The 20,980-nt window shown below is 39.1% G+C and overlaps 2 protein-coding genes across 2 annotated transcripts in view; one reads left to right on the plus strand and one right to left on the minus strand.

Moving 5' to 3' along the window:
* LOC106083658 (uncharacterized protein DDB_G0285291) overlaps positions 1-20,980 on the plus strand; it is a 193,629-nt gene that overhangs the window by 26,857 nt on the left and 145,792 nt on the right. The window lies entirely within an intron of this gene.
* On the minus strand, positions 6,345-20,726 carry LOC106083660 (odorant receptor 82a). Its single transcript, XM_013246811.2, has 6 exons — positions 20,417-20,726; positions 20,027-20,210; positions 14,447-14,792; positions 9,056-9,160; positions 8,737-8,889; positions 6,345-6,555 (listed from the first exon to the last, which is right to left on the minus strand). Exons 1-6 carry the CDS (start codon positions 20,724-20,726, stop codon positions 6,505-6,507), a joined length of 1,149 nt encoding a protein of 382 aa, XP_013102265.1. The 3' UTR covers positions 6,345-6,504.

Raw genomic sequence — 20,980 nt, forward strand, 5'->3', positions numbered from 1 at the left:
ACTTAATACGCTTTTACTTGTTTTGGATTTGTGATGAAAGAGTCTAGCTTTACACAAATCAAGCCATAATATCCATCGAAAAATAAATATTTTATAGAATCATATATTTAGGTGTTTCATATTTTGGTGGATGAACTTGTCATTTCATTTTTTTTGTCCAGTCACTTCAGCCCTGATAAAGAATTATTGGGCCATGGAATTATTATGCCAAAGCTAACCAGTAATTTTAAAATTTTGTTGTTGTTGTTGTAGCAGTTTATTGTGTTCTATCTTTCGTCTGCTTGATTCTGTTGAGTGTTGAGACCCAGGAACTCTGCAACTAAGATGGGGTGCGTCCACAGGGATCTGGGTCTGAGTCGAGTGGGTCTGGCCGGGCAGTTAAACAGGTGACATACAATCGGGACATACATCTTGCACATCAGCACCAATCCTAGCTCTGTGGGAATTGAGGCGGCTTCATCTGCCGGAACGTAATTGAGCCAGAACCACTCTGGTTTGCCGGGGGAGGTCGATTTCTTCGGGTGCAATGGGTGGCGGTCGTTCTCCAAGGACTACATTCACCCGGTAGCCAATTACCGAATCTGCTACCGTGTCTGCATGAATGTTGTTTAGACCCGCTTGATCTAGGGGTTCTCTCTTGTAGCGCTGAACCTCACGCTCTAGATCGTGTAGATCTACCTTAAGGCTTCTGGGCGGTGGATATCTATCCACAAGATGATGGTTTGGATGGTTTCTGCTATAACAGCCCTAAAGGTATTGCTTGGGCAGCATGTAGTTATGTCTTCGCACTGGTAGGATCCTTGTCTCCTGATGAAGGTGGTCCACATGAGAACTGAAGAGACAGCCCGTCGCAGTTCGGAGGGCGGCATTCTAACCGATCTGAATATTTTTCCACTGCGTGTCACAAAGTTGATGAGACCACACTGGCGCTGCATAACTTACCACAGACCGGCCAATTGCTTTGTACGTGGTCAACAAGGCTTCTTTGTCTGCACCCCAAGTGCTGCCAGCAAGTGACTTGAGGACCTCGTTTCTACTTTTGACTTTATCGCAGATTGCTGTGGCATGCTGTTGATACCATGATCGTACAATCGTCCGCATATGATACGATCTCTATGCCGTCTGGAGGGGGTGAAATGGAGGATAGGTAGAGGTTAAACAGTGCCGGAGATATCACCCCACCTTGGGGAACTCCCTGTTTCACTCTACGGTGTTTCGACTTCTTATCCCTAAATTCCATAAATGACTGGTGACCACACAGATAATTCGCGATCCATCGTTTCAGGCCTGGCTGGAGGGACGGGTTGGCGATGTCCTCAAATAATTTGGCATGGCTGACCGTGTCGAATGCCTTCGATAGGTCCAGTGCCACGAGGACCGTCCTATCACATGGCCTGGTCTGATTGAAGCCACGGCAAATGTGCGCGGTGATGGCATGCAAAGCTGTTGTTGTGCTGTGCAGTCTCCGAAATCCATGTTGATGCTCGGCGAATGGGAATTCTCCTACGAGGCTCGGGAGGAGTAATGCCTCAAGCGTTTTTGCCACTGGTGAGAGAAGGGAGATCGGTCTGTACGATTCCCTCAAAATCGGGTCTTTTCCAGGCTTCAGTAGCAGGATCACTTTGCCCATTTTCCAGACGTCGGTAACTATAATAGTGTTCAATGACAGGTTGAGGACAGTGGTAAGGTACTAACCTGCAGGTGAATCCAAATTCTTCAACATCATGGTAGAGATTCCGTGGGGGCCCAACACCTTAGAAGATTTGGCGCCACGGATGACATTCGAAACTTCGCCCACAGTAAATTGTTATGGCTGTTCATCGGCTCGGAGACCACGAATACGGCGAATGGCTCTCCTCCTTGCCCTGTCTCTCTCGGGATGCACAATAAATTGACGGTTGAACAACCTGGTGCATCTCTTCGGATCAGTCACGATTATCTCGCCAAAAGTGACTGAGGTCCTGTCATCCCGTCTGCCGGGGTTCGAGAGTGACTTATCAGGAGCCCACAGTTTGCCTACACCGGTGCCTAAGTTACATTGCTCCAAGTGTTCCATCCTCATTTACCGTGCAAAACGTGGAGCTATCAATCTGCTTTGCCAAAGCTATGCCACGCTGATCGTTACCTAGGGGAGAATGCCATGACATGTGATGCGCATTAAAGTCCCCTAAAACCAGACTATTATGGCCAGATAGCAACCCACTTATGTCGGGATTGTAAGCCTGTCCATGAATCGGGACACAGCTACCAACCGGCGGTATATACACGTTGTATAGCTCTATCTCGGCCAGACCTGCATTCCATATAGGGGTCACTAGCGTCAAGTGCAGGCGAGATAGGTCTATACTGCACGGAATGGTGTATTACGAAGGCCAATCCCCCACCTCCATTCCTTGAGCGATCCTTACGTAGCACATTGTAACCGTGACAACTGTGCAAGCTGCAGGTGTTGGTCAGCTTTGTCTCCTGGATCGCTGCGACCAATATGCTCTTCCGACCTATGAAGTCCACGATCTCATCGATCTTTCCACGAAGTCCGTTGCAGTTTAACTGCAAGAACGATACACTTCCCGGCACTGGCTTGGCAATAATACGGGAGAGGTCGGGGGGATCACATAGTCCGACGACGAGGACGCCGAGGGTGACGACGACGACGCTTGCGACCCACTGCTGGCTATGTTCGCACAGCACCTTGCGACATAGCCAGTATGACTATACTCCCGTAGTTAAGTGAGGTCAGAGCAAGATTGGAAATGCACCCACTCCATGCACCGGTTACACCTCACCGACACCGACCGATGATGAAGGCGGTTCTGGCAAACCGAACAGAACCAAGGTCCGGGGTTTTTTTCAATCCCGGCACGGACCAGAAGCTTGCGGAGAAGGCACTCCGGGATGTGCCTCTCCCATGACGAAAAAAGACGAACACGTACACTGAGGTGGCAGCCCTTGCCGATAAGTATTCCATCGGGTCAATCCGGTGAATACACCCGGATGCCATGGATTGCATTTAAAAACTTTGTTATAATAAAGGCAAGTAAAAAAGCATTAAGTTCGGCCGGGCCGAACTTTGGATGCCCACCACCTCAGTTATATATGTAAACCACCTTTAGTCATTATCCGGTGAAAAATGTACAATTTATGCACCCATAGCAGCTATATCGAAATATGGTCCGATTTGAACCAAATTCGGCACGGACATTGAATACAAGTCACTGTTCAATTCAGTAGAACAAAATATTGGTCTTTTTGGCAGCTATATCTAAATATAAACCGATCTGAACCATATAGGACATGGATGTCGAAAAGCCTAACATAACTGTGTCAAATTTCAGCGAAAACGGATAATCAATGCGTCTTTTATTGGGCCAAGACTTTAAATCAAAATATCTGTCTATATTGCAGCTAAAGCCAAATCGGATGAAAATTGAGGGGATCGGTTTATATGGTGGCTATATCTGTTTATAAACCGATTCGGATAAATCTTGGCATGGATGTTTTAAGTCATGACTCGAGTCTTTGTTCCATATTTCATCCAAATCGGATGACAATTGAGGCTTCTAAGGCCTTAAGAAGTCAAATCCGGATTTGATCATACTTGGAGCGGATGTTGAAAGTCTTTGTTCCAAACTTCAGCCAAGTGATGACCTATATCAATAGGATTTATCTGTGCAGAGTTTCAAGCTTCTAGCTTTGATTACTATAAGATGGACGGTAGGACGGATCGACATGGCTAGTTCGACTCAGAAAGTCGAGACGATCAAGAATATATATACTTTATAGGGTCTTAGATCACTATTTCAAGGCGTTACAAACGGAATGACAAGAATAGTTTACCCCGTTTTTCTATGGTGGTGGGCATAAATAGAATGTAGAAGGGCTTAACCCAACACACTGACCCAAGTTTCGGCGAAAGACCTTAAATCGGCAGATCGGTATTTATCAGAGCAATATCCAAATCCGGGCCGATCTGTACCAAGGTGAAAAAAGATGTCGAAGGCACTAACGTAACTCACTGTTCCAAATTTCGGCGACATCGTACAATAAATGCGCCTTTTTTGGTCTCAAGACCTTAAATCAAAGATCGGTCTATATAGCAGCTATATCCAAATCTGAACCGATCCGAGCTAAACTGAAGAAGGATGTTGAATGGCCTCAGACAATTCACTGTCCCAAATTTCAGCAAAATAGGATATTAAATGTGGCTTTCATGGGCCAAAGATTTTAAATAGGCAAATTGGTCTATATGAGGGTTATATCAAGATAAAGTCTGATGTACCCATCCTCGAACTTAATCTTTGAGCAAAACAAGAATCTGTGCAAAGTTTCACCTTAATATCCCTATTTTTAAAGACTGTAGAGTGATTTCAACAGAAAGATGGACGGACGGACAGACATGGCTAGATCGTCTTAGATGTTTACGACGATCAAGAAAATATATGCTTTATAGGGTCGGAAATTGATATTTCGATGTGTTGCAAACGGAATGACAAAATAAATATACACTCATCCATCGGTGGTGGGTATAATAATGCTTTTGCTTTAGCGCAATTTGTATACCCTCCACCAATGGATGAATGTAAACTTATTTAGAATACGAATATGAAATCCAAATGTGGAACTAAGGGCCGCCCCTCCCCAAAACACCCCCCAAAGAGCACAAATTTACGAGCATAGCAATATGGGGCTCAAATGAAAGGCCTTTGGAAGTAACCCCATGAATCCGATATCAATATTCGGAAAAAAGTTCCTATGGGCCCAACCCACCCCATAACACCACCTAAATAGGAAATATTTGCTGACCATTCCAATATGGGGCACTATTAAGAGGTACTTTAGCGTAAAATACGAAGCTGATATATATTTTCAGAGAAAGTCACTGAATGGCCGCCCCGTCCCCCAAAACACCCCCCAAACCGGACATGTTTGCCGACTATGCAAATATGGGGCGCAAATGAAAGGTATTTTGGGGTAGACCACGAATCTGATATCAACATTCGGGACCAACTGTCTAGGTGACGACCCACCCCCATAACAACCCCAAAATATGACGTATTTGCTAACCATGGCAATTTGGGCTTTAAAGAGAGTGGAGCTCTCTACAAAGCGGACATATTTGCAGACTTTTGAAATAATAATTTAAGATTAGAAAACGGATGTGTTATTCAACTTTGAGTCTTTTTGCCATATGGGGTTCAAATAAATGATATTGAGAGTAGAGCACGATGCTGATTTATTTTCAGGTCTAAGTGTTTGGGGGGACAATCCCACTCCTCAAAACGCAACTAAATCGGGCATATGTATCGACCAGGTCAATGTGCGGCTCCAATGAAAATTATTGGGGAGTAGAGCACGAAATTGATACCCATTTTCGGGACAAATTTTCTGGGGATCTACCCCTTCCCAAAAACACCCCACAAACAGCAATTATTTATTGACCAACATAATATGGGGCCCAAGTAAGGTTATTTGGGAGTAGAATACGATTCTGATATCCAAATGTGGGAATGTATTTGGTGCACCGCCCCTTTCCCAAGAGTACACATTTACCCACCACATGAAAGGTAATTGAGATTAGAAAACAAATATGGTAACCGATTTAGGGGCCAAGTGATTGGGGTACCCCTCATCCCATAAACTTCCCTCTAACCAATGGCAATATGGGGTTAAAATAAATGGTATTTGAGAGAAGAGCACGATGCGGATATTTTTTTTTTTCGGGGCCAAGTGTCTGGGGACCAACTTACCCTGAAAACATCCATAAATCGGACTACATATTAACGGGTCAAGGTAATATGGGACTCAAGTGCAAGGTATTTGAGAGTAGATCACGAAATTCATACCCACTTACGGGACCACGTTTCTGGGGGTCCACACCACCCCCTAAACCTTATTACTCCCATAATCTCCATGAGAATATCGGGCTCAAATAAAGTCTCTTAAGAATGGAGTACAAGTAACATTCAAACTCAAATGACCCTAAAGCCGTTAATCGAATTCATAAATCAGTAAAGGGATTCAGATAAAGGCATTTAAATTGTTTAACTGTTAGCCAAGCGATATACATACAAATACTATTTTCGTAGCATGGTATTTCACTAAAATCTCTTAAATTGTCGAAAATAAATATTTAAAGGATATTTTGTTCCATATAAAGTAAAAGAAGACGCAGTGGAACGGGCCCGGTTCAGCTAGTCATATATAAGATACGGACGCTTTTACTTGTTCATCCTTAGGCTGTGCGTCACTTCGCATGGTATATAATTTTATTAATTTTCCCTTAATAAATTAAAGCACACAACATTTGTCTTATTTTATTTGTTCTACAGTAACGACATCTATTGTTATATTATTTCAACTACAAGTTTAAAAGCTTTTAAGCTTATTTTTATGTTAGTAGAATGGCCTCGTATTTGAGTGTACATATACACGTTTGCGTTTTCGTTTCCTCCTCCGTTAGCAGCACATCAACAATTAACAGCGCCAAGTATATTCTTATTAAGCCTATTCAATGGATTGTATGAGTGTGATGTATGATAGGGCAGCCCTCAAAATCTGAAATGACCAACAAATTTAATAAATAAAAAAACTTTAAGTTTTAAAATCAGACACAATTCTTTAGCTATATTAGCAGGAAATGACGATTTCTTATGCATATCAAATGAGTAAGTGGTGGGATATATAATTAAATATCTAAGGTATAGAAGAGTAAATGCTTCTCAAGTTTTATGCGGTTTAATAAATTTTGTAACATTAAATTCCATTTAACCTCTGGACGCCCACTCTAAAGGCGACAAGCAAGAAGTACAGGATGGTTAACAAATATTTGCAAAAATGCGGTTTACGGGGAAAATTTTAAAAAATTCATTGCATTTGTATTTTTTTATATTGTTTGCCCTGAGACTCCAGGGTATTGAAGATTTGGACCTTTTTGACAAATTTGCTAAACGGTTTTCAATAAAATGGGTTTAGTTATTATGTGATAAAAAAAACAAGTAAAAAGGCGTTAAGTTCGGCTGGGCCGAACTTTGGATACCCACCACCTCGGGTATATATGTAAACCACCTTTCATCAAAATCCGCTGAAAATTCCTTACCTTATGTCCCATAGCAGTTATATCGAAATATGATCCGATTTGGACCAAATACTAATAGGTACAAGTCATTGTTCAATTGTGTATAACCAAAATATTGGTCTTTTTAGTAGCTATATCTAAAAATAAACCGATCTAAACCCTTTACGACACGGATTTCGAAAAGCCTAACATAAGTCAATGTGTCAAATGTGTCATTTAAATCAGATTATAAATGCGCCATTTACGGGGCCAAGACTTTAAATCGAGATATCGGTCTATATGGCAGCTATATCCAAATCTGTACCGATCTAGACCAAATTGCAGAAATATGTGGAGGGGCTTTCCTTAACTCTCTGTCCCAAATTTCGGCATCATTGAAGAATAAATGCGCCTTTAATGGGCTCAAAACATTAAATCGAGAGATCGGTCTATATGGCTGCTATATCCAAATCTGGACTGATCTGTGCCATAATGCAGAAGTATGTCAAGGGGCTTAACTTAACTCACTGTCCCAAATTTCGGCGACATCGGACAATAAATGCACCTTTTATGGGCCTAAGACCCTAAATTGGAGGATCGGAGGATGGGACACAATTCACTGTCCCAAATTTCAGCAGAATCGGATAATAAATGTGGCTTTTATGGGCCTAAGACCCTAAATCAAAGGATCGCTCTATATGGCAACTATATCCAAATCTGGACAGATCTGGGCCAAATTGACGAAGGATGTCGAAGGGCCTAACACAACTCATTGTCCCAAATTTCAGCAAAATCTGATAATAAATGTGGTTTCTATTGGCCTAAGACCCTAAATCGGCGGATCGGTCTATATGGGGCTATATCCAGATATATTCCGATATAGCCCATCTTCGAACATAACCTGCTTATGGAAAAAAAAAAGAATCTGTGCAAAGTTTCAGCTCAATATCTTTGCTTTTGAAGACTGTAGCGTGATTTCAACAGACAGACGGATGAACATGGCTGTATCGTCTTCGATTTTTACGCTGATCAAGAATATATATTCTTTATATGTCGCAATTATTATCCGATTTGACCATCAACATACGTGTTTATTATGTCTAAAGCCTGATACAGCTCCCATATAAATCGATCTCTCTATTTTCCTTCTTGAGCCCCCAAAGGGTGCAATTCGTATTCGAATTGGCTGAAATTTTACACAGGTCTCCAACATATAATTTAATTGTAGTCCGAACCAGATCATATCTTGATATCGCTCTAATAGCAGAGTAAATCTTTTATTTTATCCTTTTTTGCCTAAGAAGAGATGCCGGGAAAAGAACTCGACAAATGCGATCCATGGTGGAGGGTATATAAGATTCGGCCCGGCCGAACTTAGCATGCTTTTACTTGTTCAATCACAATTCGGAAAAAGATTTCCACTTTGTCTCTGGATCCTGCGAGATGCCTATAAAGATACCGGCAATGCTTCAATGGTGATAAGTGATATACGCCAGTTAACATGTCAGCAATACGACACTGAAATCAAAAATGTCTTGCACATAGTTTTACTATCCACTGTAGACGAAAATATTAAGGAGTTATCAAATGCTAGCAATCAGTATGCTATAAACGTGTTGAATGAATAAATGTACGAATAACTAAAACCAACAAAGAGCGAACACTGTTTAAGTACTAATTACCGCCATAAAGTTGGCCAAAGATGCTTCGTAAAATCCAGCTTTAATAATAGCTTCGCGCTGGGAACGCTGCATCAACAAACACAGCATGCGGCGATGGGTTGGCTTCAAATTATACCAATTGGATAGTTGCACAGAGATGCCCACCATTAGACTCTGTTATGGAAAGCAACGAAGATGAAAAAACAGAAACAAAAAGATTTATTAGTTCAAGTCAAAAGTTTTGGCAGCGGGGAAACGGAAACGTATCAACGGAAGTTCGTTGCAGCATCCATTGTTGAATGATAATAATGATGATGATGATGATGCAGTCTACACTTACCTCAACCTTTAAAATTTCTCCACCATAGCAATAAATGAAGAGTTGTAAGAGAATTGAACACAGAAAAGTACTATTGATGACAAATACCAGATATGTGTTGATGTGCTGTAAGTGAAATTAATTTGATTCAATATTTTTGTAGTAATAAATATTTGAGTAGCAATAAAATTGAAAATCTATACCAAATTTTTATAACTACGGCTCTGTAAGTGTAAATCGGACCATGTTTATGCATTAAAGATTAATTAAAAATGTCAACAGTCATAAGAAAGTTGTATATGCCAATTTCGTAAGAATCAGTTAAAAAATTACAACATTATTGCAATATTTATCAAAATCGGACTAACATACATATATATGGGAGCTATATCTTAATCTCAGAGAGTCGTCAGAGTTCGCAATATTTCCAGACGTGTCTGACATCCGACATTCTTCCGCTGCGATATTTCTTTGTGATTGACACCTACTGGTTGTGTTTATTCTTGTTTACTAGGCATAGTATGCTGATGATCCCGTAAGCTGATGCATAACCTTTTAGGCGTATCGCCTCTTAAGTTGGATTGCGTTTTCAACTTTAGCCTAGTTGGCTGAAATTCGATCAGCCGATTTGGCTGAAATTTTGCATAAGATGTTTTGTTATGACTTCGTAATAACAAATCGGTATAGAACCTGATACAGCTGCCATATAAACTGATCGGGGATCTTGATAAACCTATCTCCCGATGTTGCTTCTTGAGCCCCTACAAGGCGCAATTCTTATCCGAATGAACAGAAATATTACGCTGTGACTTCTGCAATGTTCAGCTCTAGCTCTAATAGCATAACAGTTCTTATTTAATATTCTTTGTTTGCCTAAAAAGAGATACCGCGCATAGAACTCGACAAATGCGATCCATGGTGGAGGGTATATAAGATTCGTCCCGGCCGAACTTATTTCGATTTTAAAATCATTAAAATCAGTTTAGTAGTTATTGAGAAACTTGAAGTAAAAGTTGAAGTTTAGCAACGTCTGACCATCTTTCAATAGGTTAGGTTAGGTTGAATAGAGGGTGCAGATATTGATCTGCCCCATGCCACTATAGACATACACTTAAGCCAGTAATCGGCTTGTTATGTGCTCTAAAAACTATAAAGTAATCTTTAAGAAGAAAATTTAAAGTTAGGAATTCCGTGCTACTTACAAAATCCTTAATTGTTTTCAATACCACTCCCCTAAGTTGGTTCATGTCTGGTATTGTGTCTCCACCGGCACCGATTTTACATAAGTGAGCTCGAAGTCCTATGTGTCCCGTTATGATGACGTTTGGATTCTTTTTAAATTTTAGCCTTTGAGACTATTTTTCCAAAGACTCCTATTTTTCGAAGGGCAAACATTTGATTGTTTGCTAGTATAGGAATGCCTACTCAGACATTACAAAATATTGTGGCATTACCAAACACACACAGGGATTAGGATGATAAGCTTTAGGTTTTCTTCTATTGTGAGAGAATTGAGATGTACTGGAGTCAGAATAAAGTCCGGAAATTCTACAAAAGAATTAAACATCAAACCGATGGCTTTGGTGCAGGCACATCCATCTGCAGAGATAAAGAAGGAAATCTGGTAACTGGCACCGATAGGACGCTGAACATTTTACCCAACTGCTAGTGTCGAAGAGGATACCGCAGAACCAATCAATGATGATGGTAGAGAATGCTAACCTCCTAGTCAGAACGAGGTTCAAGTAGCAGTGACCCGACTAAATAACAACAAGACAGCAGGAACCGACGGGTTACCCGCTAAATTATTTAATACCGGGGGCACGCAGATAAGGCGTATGCATCAGCTAATTCCCGATTATGTCCGAGACAGCCTATCGTGTGATCTCCTTAATATTCTGCTGGAGAATTATACGAGATGCAGATGTGAATAGATATGGCACACTTAACACAAGATAACACATGCGTATATCAACAACATCGACATCATAGATCGGTCACCGGAAGTAGTAACTGCAACCTTTGAAAGAATCGAAAGAGAAAATATAGGCGTATGAACCACGATCTGTATGACGACGATTGTCAGAATGGATGAAGAAGCTCCAGCAAAGAAGTCTTTTGAAGGCAAACACTGTGGTACACGCAAACCGGGAAGACCAAAAGCCCGATGGAAGATCGCAGAAGATCGAGGCGCTTGGAACGCTATTCTACGTTCGGCTAGTGGAACAAATGTTCTGTCATAGCCAATTACAGTAAGTAAAGTAAGTATTATCAACAAACTAATTAGTGACTTACAACCACTCAATTGGTTAAGACCTTATATCATTTCTTTACAGACTCACTGAACCAATTTTGATATATATTTGAAATTTAGAAAGAAAAATTTTATTTTCGCTTATAACATTAATACATTTATATTTTTTGAAAATTTCTATATTGTTTCCCAATACCCAACCGGATGACGACTTTAGATTTGAATGAAGTAAATACATTTAAAAAAGATTTGCTTCATATTATAGATACTTTTTTTGCAGAGATATGGTGTTTATTATCTTTTGGTGCAGTTTTGCAATTGGCCACCGTAAAGCAGAGGTTAACATTCCTGCCTATGGCGCTGAACGCCAGGGTTCGAATAGTGGCGAGAACATCTGAAAAAAATACAGCGGTGGTTATCCTCTCCTAATGCTTGCGATATTTGGGAGGAACTCCGCCATTTCCAAAAATTGAACGGCAGCCATGTAAAAACTTCTCTCCAAAGAGGTGTCGCGCTACATCATGCCGTTCGTCATTGGGCTTAAACTTAACATTAACCTAAATCTTATCATTGAGCTTTGAGCTTAGGACAGTACTCATTGATTTGTAAGAAGTTTGTCCCTGGTCCTTATTGGAATGAATAGTCATTGGTAAATTTGCAATTTTTATAAATATTGCTCAATTTTTAAAGTGTTCCTCAAAGTAGGAGTCACATGGTTTAATGCTACATTTTAATAGTTGATAAGACATAAAATCATGCGATAGGGGCATCGTAGGGAAGGGATTGGTATTACCGCTTATAGTGCTAAAAGCTTGGGTTCAAATTCATGCGTTGTTTGGGCTCAAATCATCGGTTGTTATCCCCTTACTATTCCTGGCGACATTGTGAGGTTTCAGCAATGTAAAACTTCTCTACTAAGTAGTGTCACTCTGCGCCCATAAGCACAAAACAGTCGCTGGAGTATGCTAAGCAGCGCCCAGAAAAGTTATATTCCCCTCCAAAATCATAAAAATAACGTTGCTATTTGAAAAAATTGCTAATTATATCGTCGCTAGGGGGTTTAGCTCACACCTCCAGAATGATCGACTGGTTTTGCTAATGGCTGGTTACGCTGTTTGTACTCGACAATGATAAGGGACCAGGCTAAAACATGAATCGAACAGCATTCATTGATATGAGAGAAGTATCCCCGCTTTGTCTCTATGGAATGTTCATGGACAAATAGGCAATTTACAAGCAATGGCTTATAAGAAATTTTTCATAGATACTTTGTATTTGTTTCAATATCTCAGAATTCAGACTCTATTTGGATCTGTTGAAATGTATGGGAATATTAAAGTATTTGAACTCATCGAAATAAGGATCTGAGCCCCCGTAAAATCTACACACTCTTATATTTGATCTCCCTTAGATATATATTGTTTATTCAGTCTTATGCCTCCTTTTGTGGCCTTGAAAATTTTGTACTAATACTTTTCATTAGTGCAAGTCCGTTTGGATTATAAAGGGATCAAATATATCCGACAGGAGTTTGGTCTGAACCGGTTTAAAACCGGATATATGTCGCATATGTACTGATACCCGATTTGGCTCCTTGGGCACCTGGAAGTTTCAATTTTGATCTAATTCAGCTTCCATTTTTAATGTGGCATTGTGTGATGACACTTAAAATCTTTGCCGAGTTTGTTCTGAATCGGTACTTAGCCCGATATAGCTCCGATATTACCCTTTTCGTCTTAATATCTGAAAACAAACTCAATAAAGGCGATTTATTCTGGTCGGCCGAACCAAGCCCAATTTCACTTGGCTTTCATACCCACCACAGAAGGATGGTGGTAAAATCTTTTTATCATTCCGTTTGCAAGACATCGGAATATCCATTTCCGACCTTATAAAATATATAAATTCTTGATCGTCGTAAAAATCTAAGACGATCTGTCCGCCCGTCAGTCTCTCTGTTTGTTGAAATCAAGCTACAGTCTCTTAAAAATAGAGATATTGAGCTTAAACTTTGCTCAGATTCTTTTTTGTCCATAGGCAGGTTAAGTTCGAAGACGGGCTATATCTTGATATAGCCGCAATATAGACCGATATGCCGATTTGAGGTCTACGGGTCATATAAGCAACATTTATTATCCGATTTGGCTGACATTTGGGACAGTGGGTTGTATTATACCACTAAATATCCTTCTTCAGATCGGTTAGGCCCAGATCGGTCCAGATTTGGATATAGCTGCCATATAGCCCGATCTCTCGATTTAAGATCCTGGACACATAAAAGGCGCATTAATGGTCCGATTTCGTCGAAATTTGGGACAGTGGGTTATTTAGGCCCCTTCGACATTCTTCTTCAATTTGGTGCAGATCGGTCCTAGTTTGTATATAGCTGCCATATAGACCAATTTCGTGATTTAAAGTCGCATTTATTGCTCGATTTCGCCGAAATTTGGAACAGAGAGTTGTGTTAGTCCCTTCGACGTCTTTTTTCAATTTGGCCTAGATCGGTCCAGTTTTGGATATTGCTGCCATATAGTTCGATCCCTCGATTTAAAGTCTTGGCCCCATAAAAGACGCATTTATTATCCGATTTCGCTGAAATTTGACACAGTGTATTGCTAGGCTTTTCGATATCCGTGTCCTATATGGTTTATATCGGTCTATGTTTGGATATAGCTGCCAAAAAGACCAATATTTAACCAAAATTGAATAGTGACTTGTATTCAGACCATTCAATGTTTGTGCCGAATTTAGTCCAAATTGGATCATGTTCCAATATAACTGGCGAAAGCTGAAGTACATATATATACCCTAGTTGGTGGGTATCCAAAGTTTGGCACGGCCGAACTTAATGACTTTTTGCTTGTTTTTTTTTCAATCATCTGTGAATGAAAGTCAAAGTTCTCTTTCTCTTTAAGAATAAGCATTCTCCATTTTTCTGTAATGTAATAAAATGTTTTCCCGAAAACACATCCTTCAGTGAATGGTTCACCCGAGTGGGTATTGATAAACGACGTACAGAAAATTCTTTGGCAAGGCGAAGGTTAACAAAGTTTTATCTTTTTTGTCTTTGTCTATGACAACATCAAAACGCCTCCTAACTCGTGGACCACCCTTTAAATGATTGCAACGACATTTTATCTCAACTCTTTTTTACTTACCGTAACCATTTGATAAACGATAACACAAACTTGTAGTGATGTCATTAAAAACTGCCCAAAGACAATAGGAGCATAAACATCACGTATTTCCTTGTACAGATCCAGTATGATATTGTGATAACGAACATAAAATGAAACATCACTTTGCAATTCCTGGTCAGACTTCTTAAATGTATTTGTTTTTATGTAATGTTGCAATATTTTCAGATGAGCTACCAAATTTATGGTGAATGAGAGGAAAAGGCCATCAATGGCTACAGCATACATGACAACCGCTAAGGTGACCAGACCAGTGTATATGTAACAAACTTCATAGCCGGGTGAAGATTCAAAATCAAAGGGAAATCTGAAAACGAAGAAACATTTAAAGGTTAGAAACTCGAATTTGCTCAAGATTTACATTCATACCAATTTGGTTTCTATTTGGTACGGTTCAAATGTTCATTCTATAAGCTCAGAAAATCCAAAGTTTCAAATTTCGGCAAAATCAGAATGAGACTTTTACGGTTCTAAGACCGTTAATCGGTAGGTTGGTGTATATGGTATCTATATATATAACAAGTAAAAGCGTGCTAAGTTCGGCCGGGCCGAATCTTATGTACCCTCCACCATGGATCGTATTTGTCGAACTCTTGCCACGTTATCTCTTTTTAGGCAAACAAACGATAAAGGAAAATAAGTGGTATGTTATTGAAATATCAAGTTATGGTTCATTTTGGACCATAATTGAACTGAATATTGGAGACCATAGTATAAGTCAAATCTAGTAAGAATTGCTCAATTTACGGGCTGACGAAGTAAAATAGGGAGATCGGTTTATAGGGGAGCTGTATTAGGCTAGAAACCGATTCATGCCATATTCGACACGTACGACACGTATGTTATTTTGTTGTACAAAATTTCAGCCAAATCGGATAATACTTGCGCCCTTTAGAGCGTCAAGAAGTCAAGATCATATATCGGTTTATATGGCAGCTATTTAGGGTTATGGGCCGATTTGAACTATTCATAGCACAGTTGTTGATAGTTATAACCAAACACCTCATTCAGCGAAATCGGATAATAATTGCGCCCTCTATTGGCTCTAGAAGTCAACGGACGGACATGACTAGTTCGACTTCAAATGTCATGACGATCAAGACTATATGTACGTTATGGGGTCTTAGACGAATACTTCGAGGAGTTACAAACAGAATGACGAAATTAGTATACTCCCATCCTATGGTGGAGGGTATAAAAACTTAAAAACTAGAATCGAATCAGAATCGTTAAAAAACTAGGCTAAACTGAGGGGAAGGAAAATAAATTGCTTTCGTTGTCGCAAACGGACTCAAAGGATAAGTGGCACACTTTTATAGAATAGGTGTAGCAAGTAAGGCATAAAATGGTGGGCATAAAATGAATGGAACGCAGAGAAAGGCATAAAAAGACATAAATTGGACAATTAACAAGTAAAAAGGCATTAAGTAAGAACTTTGGATACCCACAACCTCGGGTATATACATAAACCATCCGATTTCACTGAAATTTAACACAGTGACTTATGTTAGGCTTTTTGACATCCGTGTCGTATATGGTTCAGATCGGTTTATTTTTAGATATATCGGAACATATTTCGACATGACTGCTATGGGACATAAGGTATGCAATTTTCACCTGATTTTGATTAAAGGTAGTTTACATATATACCCGAGGTGGTGGGTGTCCAAAATTCGGCCCGACCGAACTTAGTTTCTTTTTATTTGTTTAGTTTTATTTTTTCCTAGAGGGAGTCGAACTCAATGATAATTAGATAATGAGCAGCAGGGATGTCAGTGTCTGAAACAGTCTACATTTCAGATGGTAAATTTTCTAATGTAGAAATATTGGGTTGCTCAAAAAGTAATTGCGGATTTTTCATAGAGACGGCGTTGACAAATTTTTTCACAGCTTGTGACTCTGTAATTGCATTCTTTCTTCTGTCAGTTATCAGCTGTTACTTTTAGCTTGCTTTAGAAAAAAGTGTAAAAAATGTATATTTGATTAAAGTTCATTCTAAGTTTTATTAAAAATGCATTTACTTTCTTTTAAAAAATCCGCAATTACTTTTTGGGCAACCCAATATATACCTCAAGAAAAAACTACGAAACCTGGAGCCACGACAAGTCAAGTGGATATTAGTAAAGCAATGGACCTTACCCCCCAAAAACTTCAACGAGTTATTGCAATGTCTATGTCCAACAGGGCGTGACGATTTTATGTAATTTTAACGATTTTTTGCCCAAAATTTGATCGTTTGACGCTTGACGATTTTTGCCTTGAATCGATTTGATGATTTTTTTAAGGTGTATTGTTTTAAGTGTACCTCAAAGATTTTTTTTTAAATTTTTGACGTTTAGTCCTTAATATATTAGTTATGTATAATTTTTTCAAGAGAATAATTTTTTTGTGTTTGTTGCTAATAGCATTGATGAATAAGTTTAATTTGATCAAGATAAGTAAGTTGTAACATGGCTCCTTATGCGCTTGTGGTCCAAAAAAAAACTTTTACAGTTCTGTTTAAATCCAGAATTGTGCTTTACAACCTACACTATTTTAGTTGGTATGTAGAGGACCATTGATCCATTTGACAAAATCCGCTGAAGAAGGTTCATGGCGAACCAGAACGTTACGAATGTGCAGTCAAATGTTTTTAGCTACACCAAAATTTTGCTGACATTTAAATGTCCATTGCTATTCTATTCATTGAATATGAAGGCATTAAACGAAATAGTCTGGAGCCGGACAATGTCTCGTAATGGAATCTCAATGAGATTTTAAGACCAGAAAGAGAAAGCGCAAACGAGAAAATTCTTTGGAAATTTTTCTTTACAATAAATTTTATAAAAATTTTGCCTTTAGAAAATTTTTTTATTAACTTTGAGAAAAAATGTTTTAAAATCTTGTCTTCGGAAAATAATTTATTGAAAATTAATACATTTATGGTTTTATTGATAATCATAGTAAACAAAATCATGCAACAGTCATAACATAAACTTCTAGTGGTCTTATACCCATCGCAAATCGTGAAATCTTACTGTATAGGTAAAATTTTGGGTGAGACGATTTTATGGCGATTTTTTTAAAGAACAATTTGACGATTTTTTTCTCAATTTTGACGATTTTTTGTGAAATATACCTGGCAACACTGATGTCCAAGGACCTTCCTGTTCATCTGACGATATATTTTTAATAACATTCCAAAGATGAAGTCTTCCTTTCTAACAAAATTTTTAAGATCATTTAGCCGTATAAGGTTTGAAAAAACAAGTAAGAGCGTGCTAAGTTCTGCCGGGCCGAATCTTGAGAACCCACCACCATGGGTTCTGCTAAAATATGGGAGCTATATCTAGTTATAGACCGAATTGGGCCGTACTTGGCGCAGTTATTGTGTTATAACAGAACACTATATGCAAAATTTCAGCCAAATCGGATAAAAATCACGGCTTGTAAGGCCTCAAGAAGTCAAATCGGGAGATCGATTTATATGGGATCTATATCAGGTTATACACAGATTAAACCGTACAGTTGTTGGACGTCAAAATAGAAGTCAAATCGGAATATCGGTTTATATGGGAGCTATACCAGGTTATAGACCGATTTGGACAGTACTTCATTGTTGGGAATCATAGCTGAATACTATGTGCAAATTGAGCCAAATTGGATGAAAATTGAAAATTGCAGGGGCTCAAGAAGTCAAATCGGGAGATCGGTTTATATGAGAGCTATATCAGGTTATTGACCGATTTGGATCGTAGTTGGAACAGTTGTTGGATATGATAACAGAACACTATGTTCAAAATTTTAGCCAAATACTAAAAAAAATATGGCTTTCATGGACTCTAGAAATCAAATCGGGAAATCGGTTTATATGGGAGCCATATCAGATTCTTGACCGATCTGGACCATACCTTGCACAGTTGTTTGAAGTCATAACAGAAACTATGTGCAAAATTTCAGCCAAATCGGACAAAAATTGTGGTTTCCATGGGCTCAAAAAGTCAAATCGGGAAATCGATTTATATGGAAGCTTTATCCAAATCTGAACTGATAAGGCCCATTTGCAATCCCCAATAAATAAAATGTATCTGTGCAAAATTTCAAGCGGCTAGCTCTGATTTCGACAGACGGACGGACGGAAATGGCTTATTCGAATCAGAATTTGGAGAAGGTAAAGGATATATATACTGTATGGGGTCTTAGATCAATATTTCGAGGTGTTAGAAACGGAAGATACTAGATACTAGATTAGTATACCCCCATCCTTTGATGGTGGGTATCAAAAAAATATTTTAAAGCCACCATGGGATGGGATATATTAACATCACCATTTCGTTTGTAACACATCGAATTATTGATCTATGAACCTATACGGTATATATATTCTTGATCGCCATGACATTTTAAGTCGATCTAGCCATGTCAATTAGTCTGTCTGTCAGTCAGTTGAAAGCAAGCTGACTTTCGAACGAGTGAAGCTAGTCGCTTGAAATTTTGCACGAATACTTTCTATTAGTGTGGGTCGGTTGGGATTGTAAATGGGCCATACCGGTCCATGTTTTCTTATAGCTGCAATATAAACCGATCTTTGATCTAGACTTCTTGTACCTTTAGAGGGCGCAATTCTTATCCGAGTTTGCTGAAATTTTCTGTGAGATGTTTTGTTATGATTTCCAACAACTGTACTGAGTATGGTTTAAATAGGTTCATAACATGATATAGCTCCAGATCTTGACATCTTGAGCTTCTAGACAGCGCAATTTTTATCCGATTTGGCTAATTTTCAACAATTGTGCTAAGCATGTTCCAAATCGGTTCATAACCTGATATAGCTGTCATATAAACCGATCTTGGATTTTGACTTCTTGAGCCTCTAGAGAACGCAAGTTTTATTCTATTCGCCTAAAACTTTGTACGAGGTCTTTCTTATGACTCATAAGAACTGGTTCAAGTCGGACCGTAACCTGATCCAGCTGTCATATAAAGCGATCCGGAACCCTCTTCTTCTTATCCGATTTGGCAAAGGTGTTTTATGATTTTCAACAACTATGCTGAGTATGATTCAAATCGGTTAATATCCTGAAGTAGCTTCCATATAAAGTTATCTCCGGATTATACTTCTTGAGCTTCAGGAGGGCACAATTTTATCCGATTTAGCTCAAATTTTGTACAAAGACTTCTCCTATGGCCTTCAACATGCGTGCCAAATTCGAATCGGTCCATTTCCTGATATAGCTCCCATATAAACCCATCCCCTGATTTTACTTCTTGAGCCCATATAGGACGCAATTCTTATCGTTATTCTCTGTTTGTCTATAAAGAGATGCCGGGCAAAGAACTTGTTTTACCTATCATGAGATGCCGGACAAAGAACTTGTTTTACCTACCGTGAGATGCCGGGCAAAGAACTTGACAAAAGCGATCCATGGTGGGGGGTATATAAGATTCGGCACGACCGAACTTAGCACTCTACTTGTCTTACATAACGAGCTTCACACTCTTTAAATTTAAACAGAACTTTTCAATATAATTTGGAATTTACTTATACATTTCTAAACTTACCTCATTGGCATTGGCAACTCTATATCCAACTGAGTGCCTCGTAATTTCGACCACAACATCTTTAATATGGGCGCAACCATAAAGTACATTCCAGTGCTGCTGACTGACATATAATAAATTTTAACCAAAGTAGTGGCATAACGATTGGACGCCTCCAATTCTTCCTTGGCCTTGTCCTCCTGCACTATAAAACAAAAGTCACCCAAGGCAAAGTAAAAGAAATGCCCAATGGATTTCATGATTAATAAGGATCCGCACAAAGCATTGTTCCACATGAGCACAAAGCATATCATTTTGTCCATCATACAACGCTTAAAGAGAGCGAATGAGCTGCCCATTCAAGTGTACTAAGTATGAACCACTTAGTGAAGTACAACATTTCCTACTTACATTCCTGATACATTGTCTCCAGCTTTCTCGTCAGTGCCACAAAACGCCATTTATAGAGGAGGAACGTAGTAATTTTTATAACGGTCAGAACATTGGTGAAACTAATGCTCAAGCTGGCTGTGGCCAATTGCAAATCGTCAATATGATAAATGGTGTAATTTATCATGGGACCTTGGGCCGACATGACCAGCAATAGAACACCGACGTATTTAATGTTGCGCCATTGCTGTAGCAATCGTGATTTATCGCGCACAAAATGATGTCCCATTATGACCAAACACTGCCGTTGCCTCGCGAATAAGTCGATCATGATGAAAATGTCCTGTCGTCTGCACCAAAAGCAGTAGAGTTTATTTTACAATTGTAAACTGCAAAAGCCAGAAATTCTAAAGATTTCTTGAAATGTTACACTATCGTTAATGTCTACCGGACTACAAGTAATGTCCACCATGTCAATGGTATTTAAGGCAGACGAATATTTGCTGCCCTCGCACAGTGGAACTTAAGGCAACAATTTAGCAATGAAATCATTAAAGAAAACAAAAATTGACACTTTATTCAAAT

Source organism: Stomoxys calcitrans, chromosome 2 (genome assembly GCF_963082655.1).
Source record: "Stomoxys calcitrans chromosome 2, idStoCalc2.1, whole genome shotgun sequence".
Classification (NCBI taxonomy): Eukaryota; Metazoa; Arthropoda; class Insecta; order Diptera; family Muscidae; genus Stomoxys; species Stomoxys calcitrans.

Coding starts and splice junctions, on each gene's coding strand:
- LOC106083660 (XM_013246811.2), bottom strand. CDS start 20,726: ATGATCGACTTATTCGCGAGGCAACGGCAGTGTTTGGTCATAATGGGA. Junction 9,161..14,446: donor TCGTTTATCAAATGGTTACG/GTAAGTAAAAAA, acceptor TTTCACTTACAG/CACATCAACACATATCTGGT. Junction 8,890..9,055: donor GAGAAATTTTAAAGGTTGAG/GTAAGTGTAGAC, acceptor TTTCCATAACAG/AGTCTAATGGTGGGCATCTC.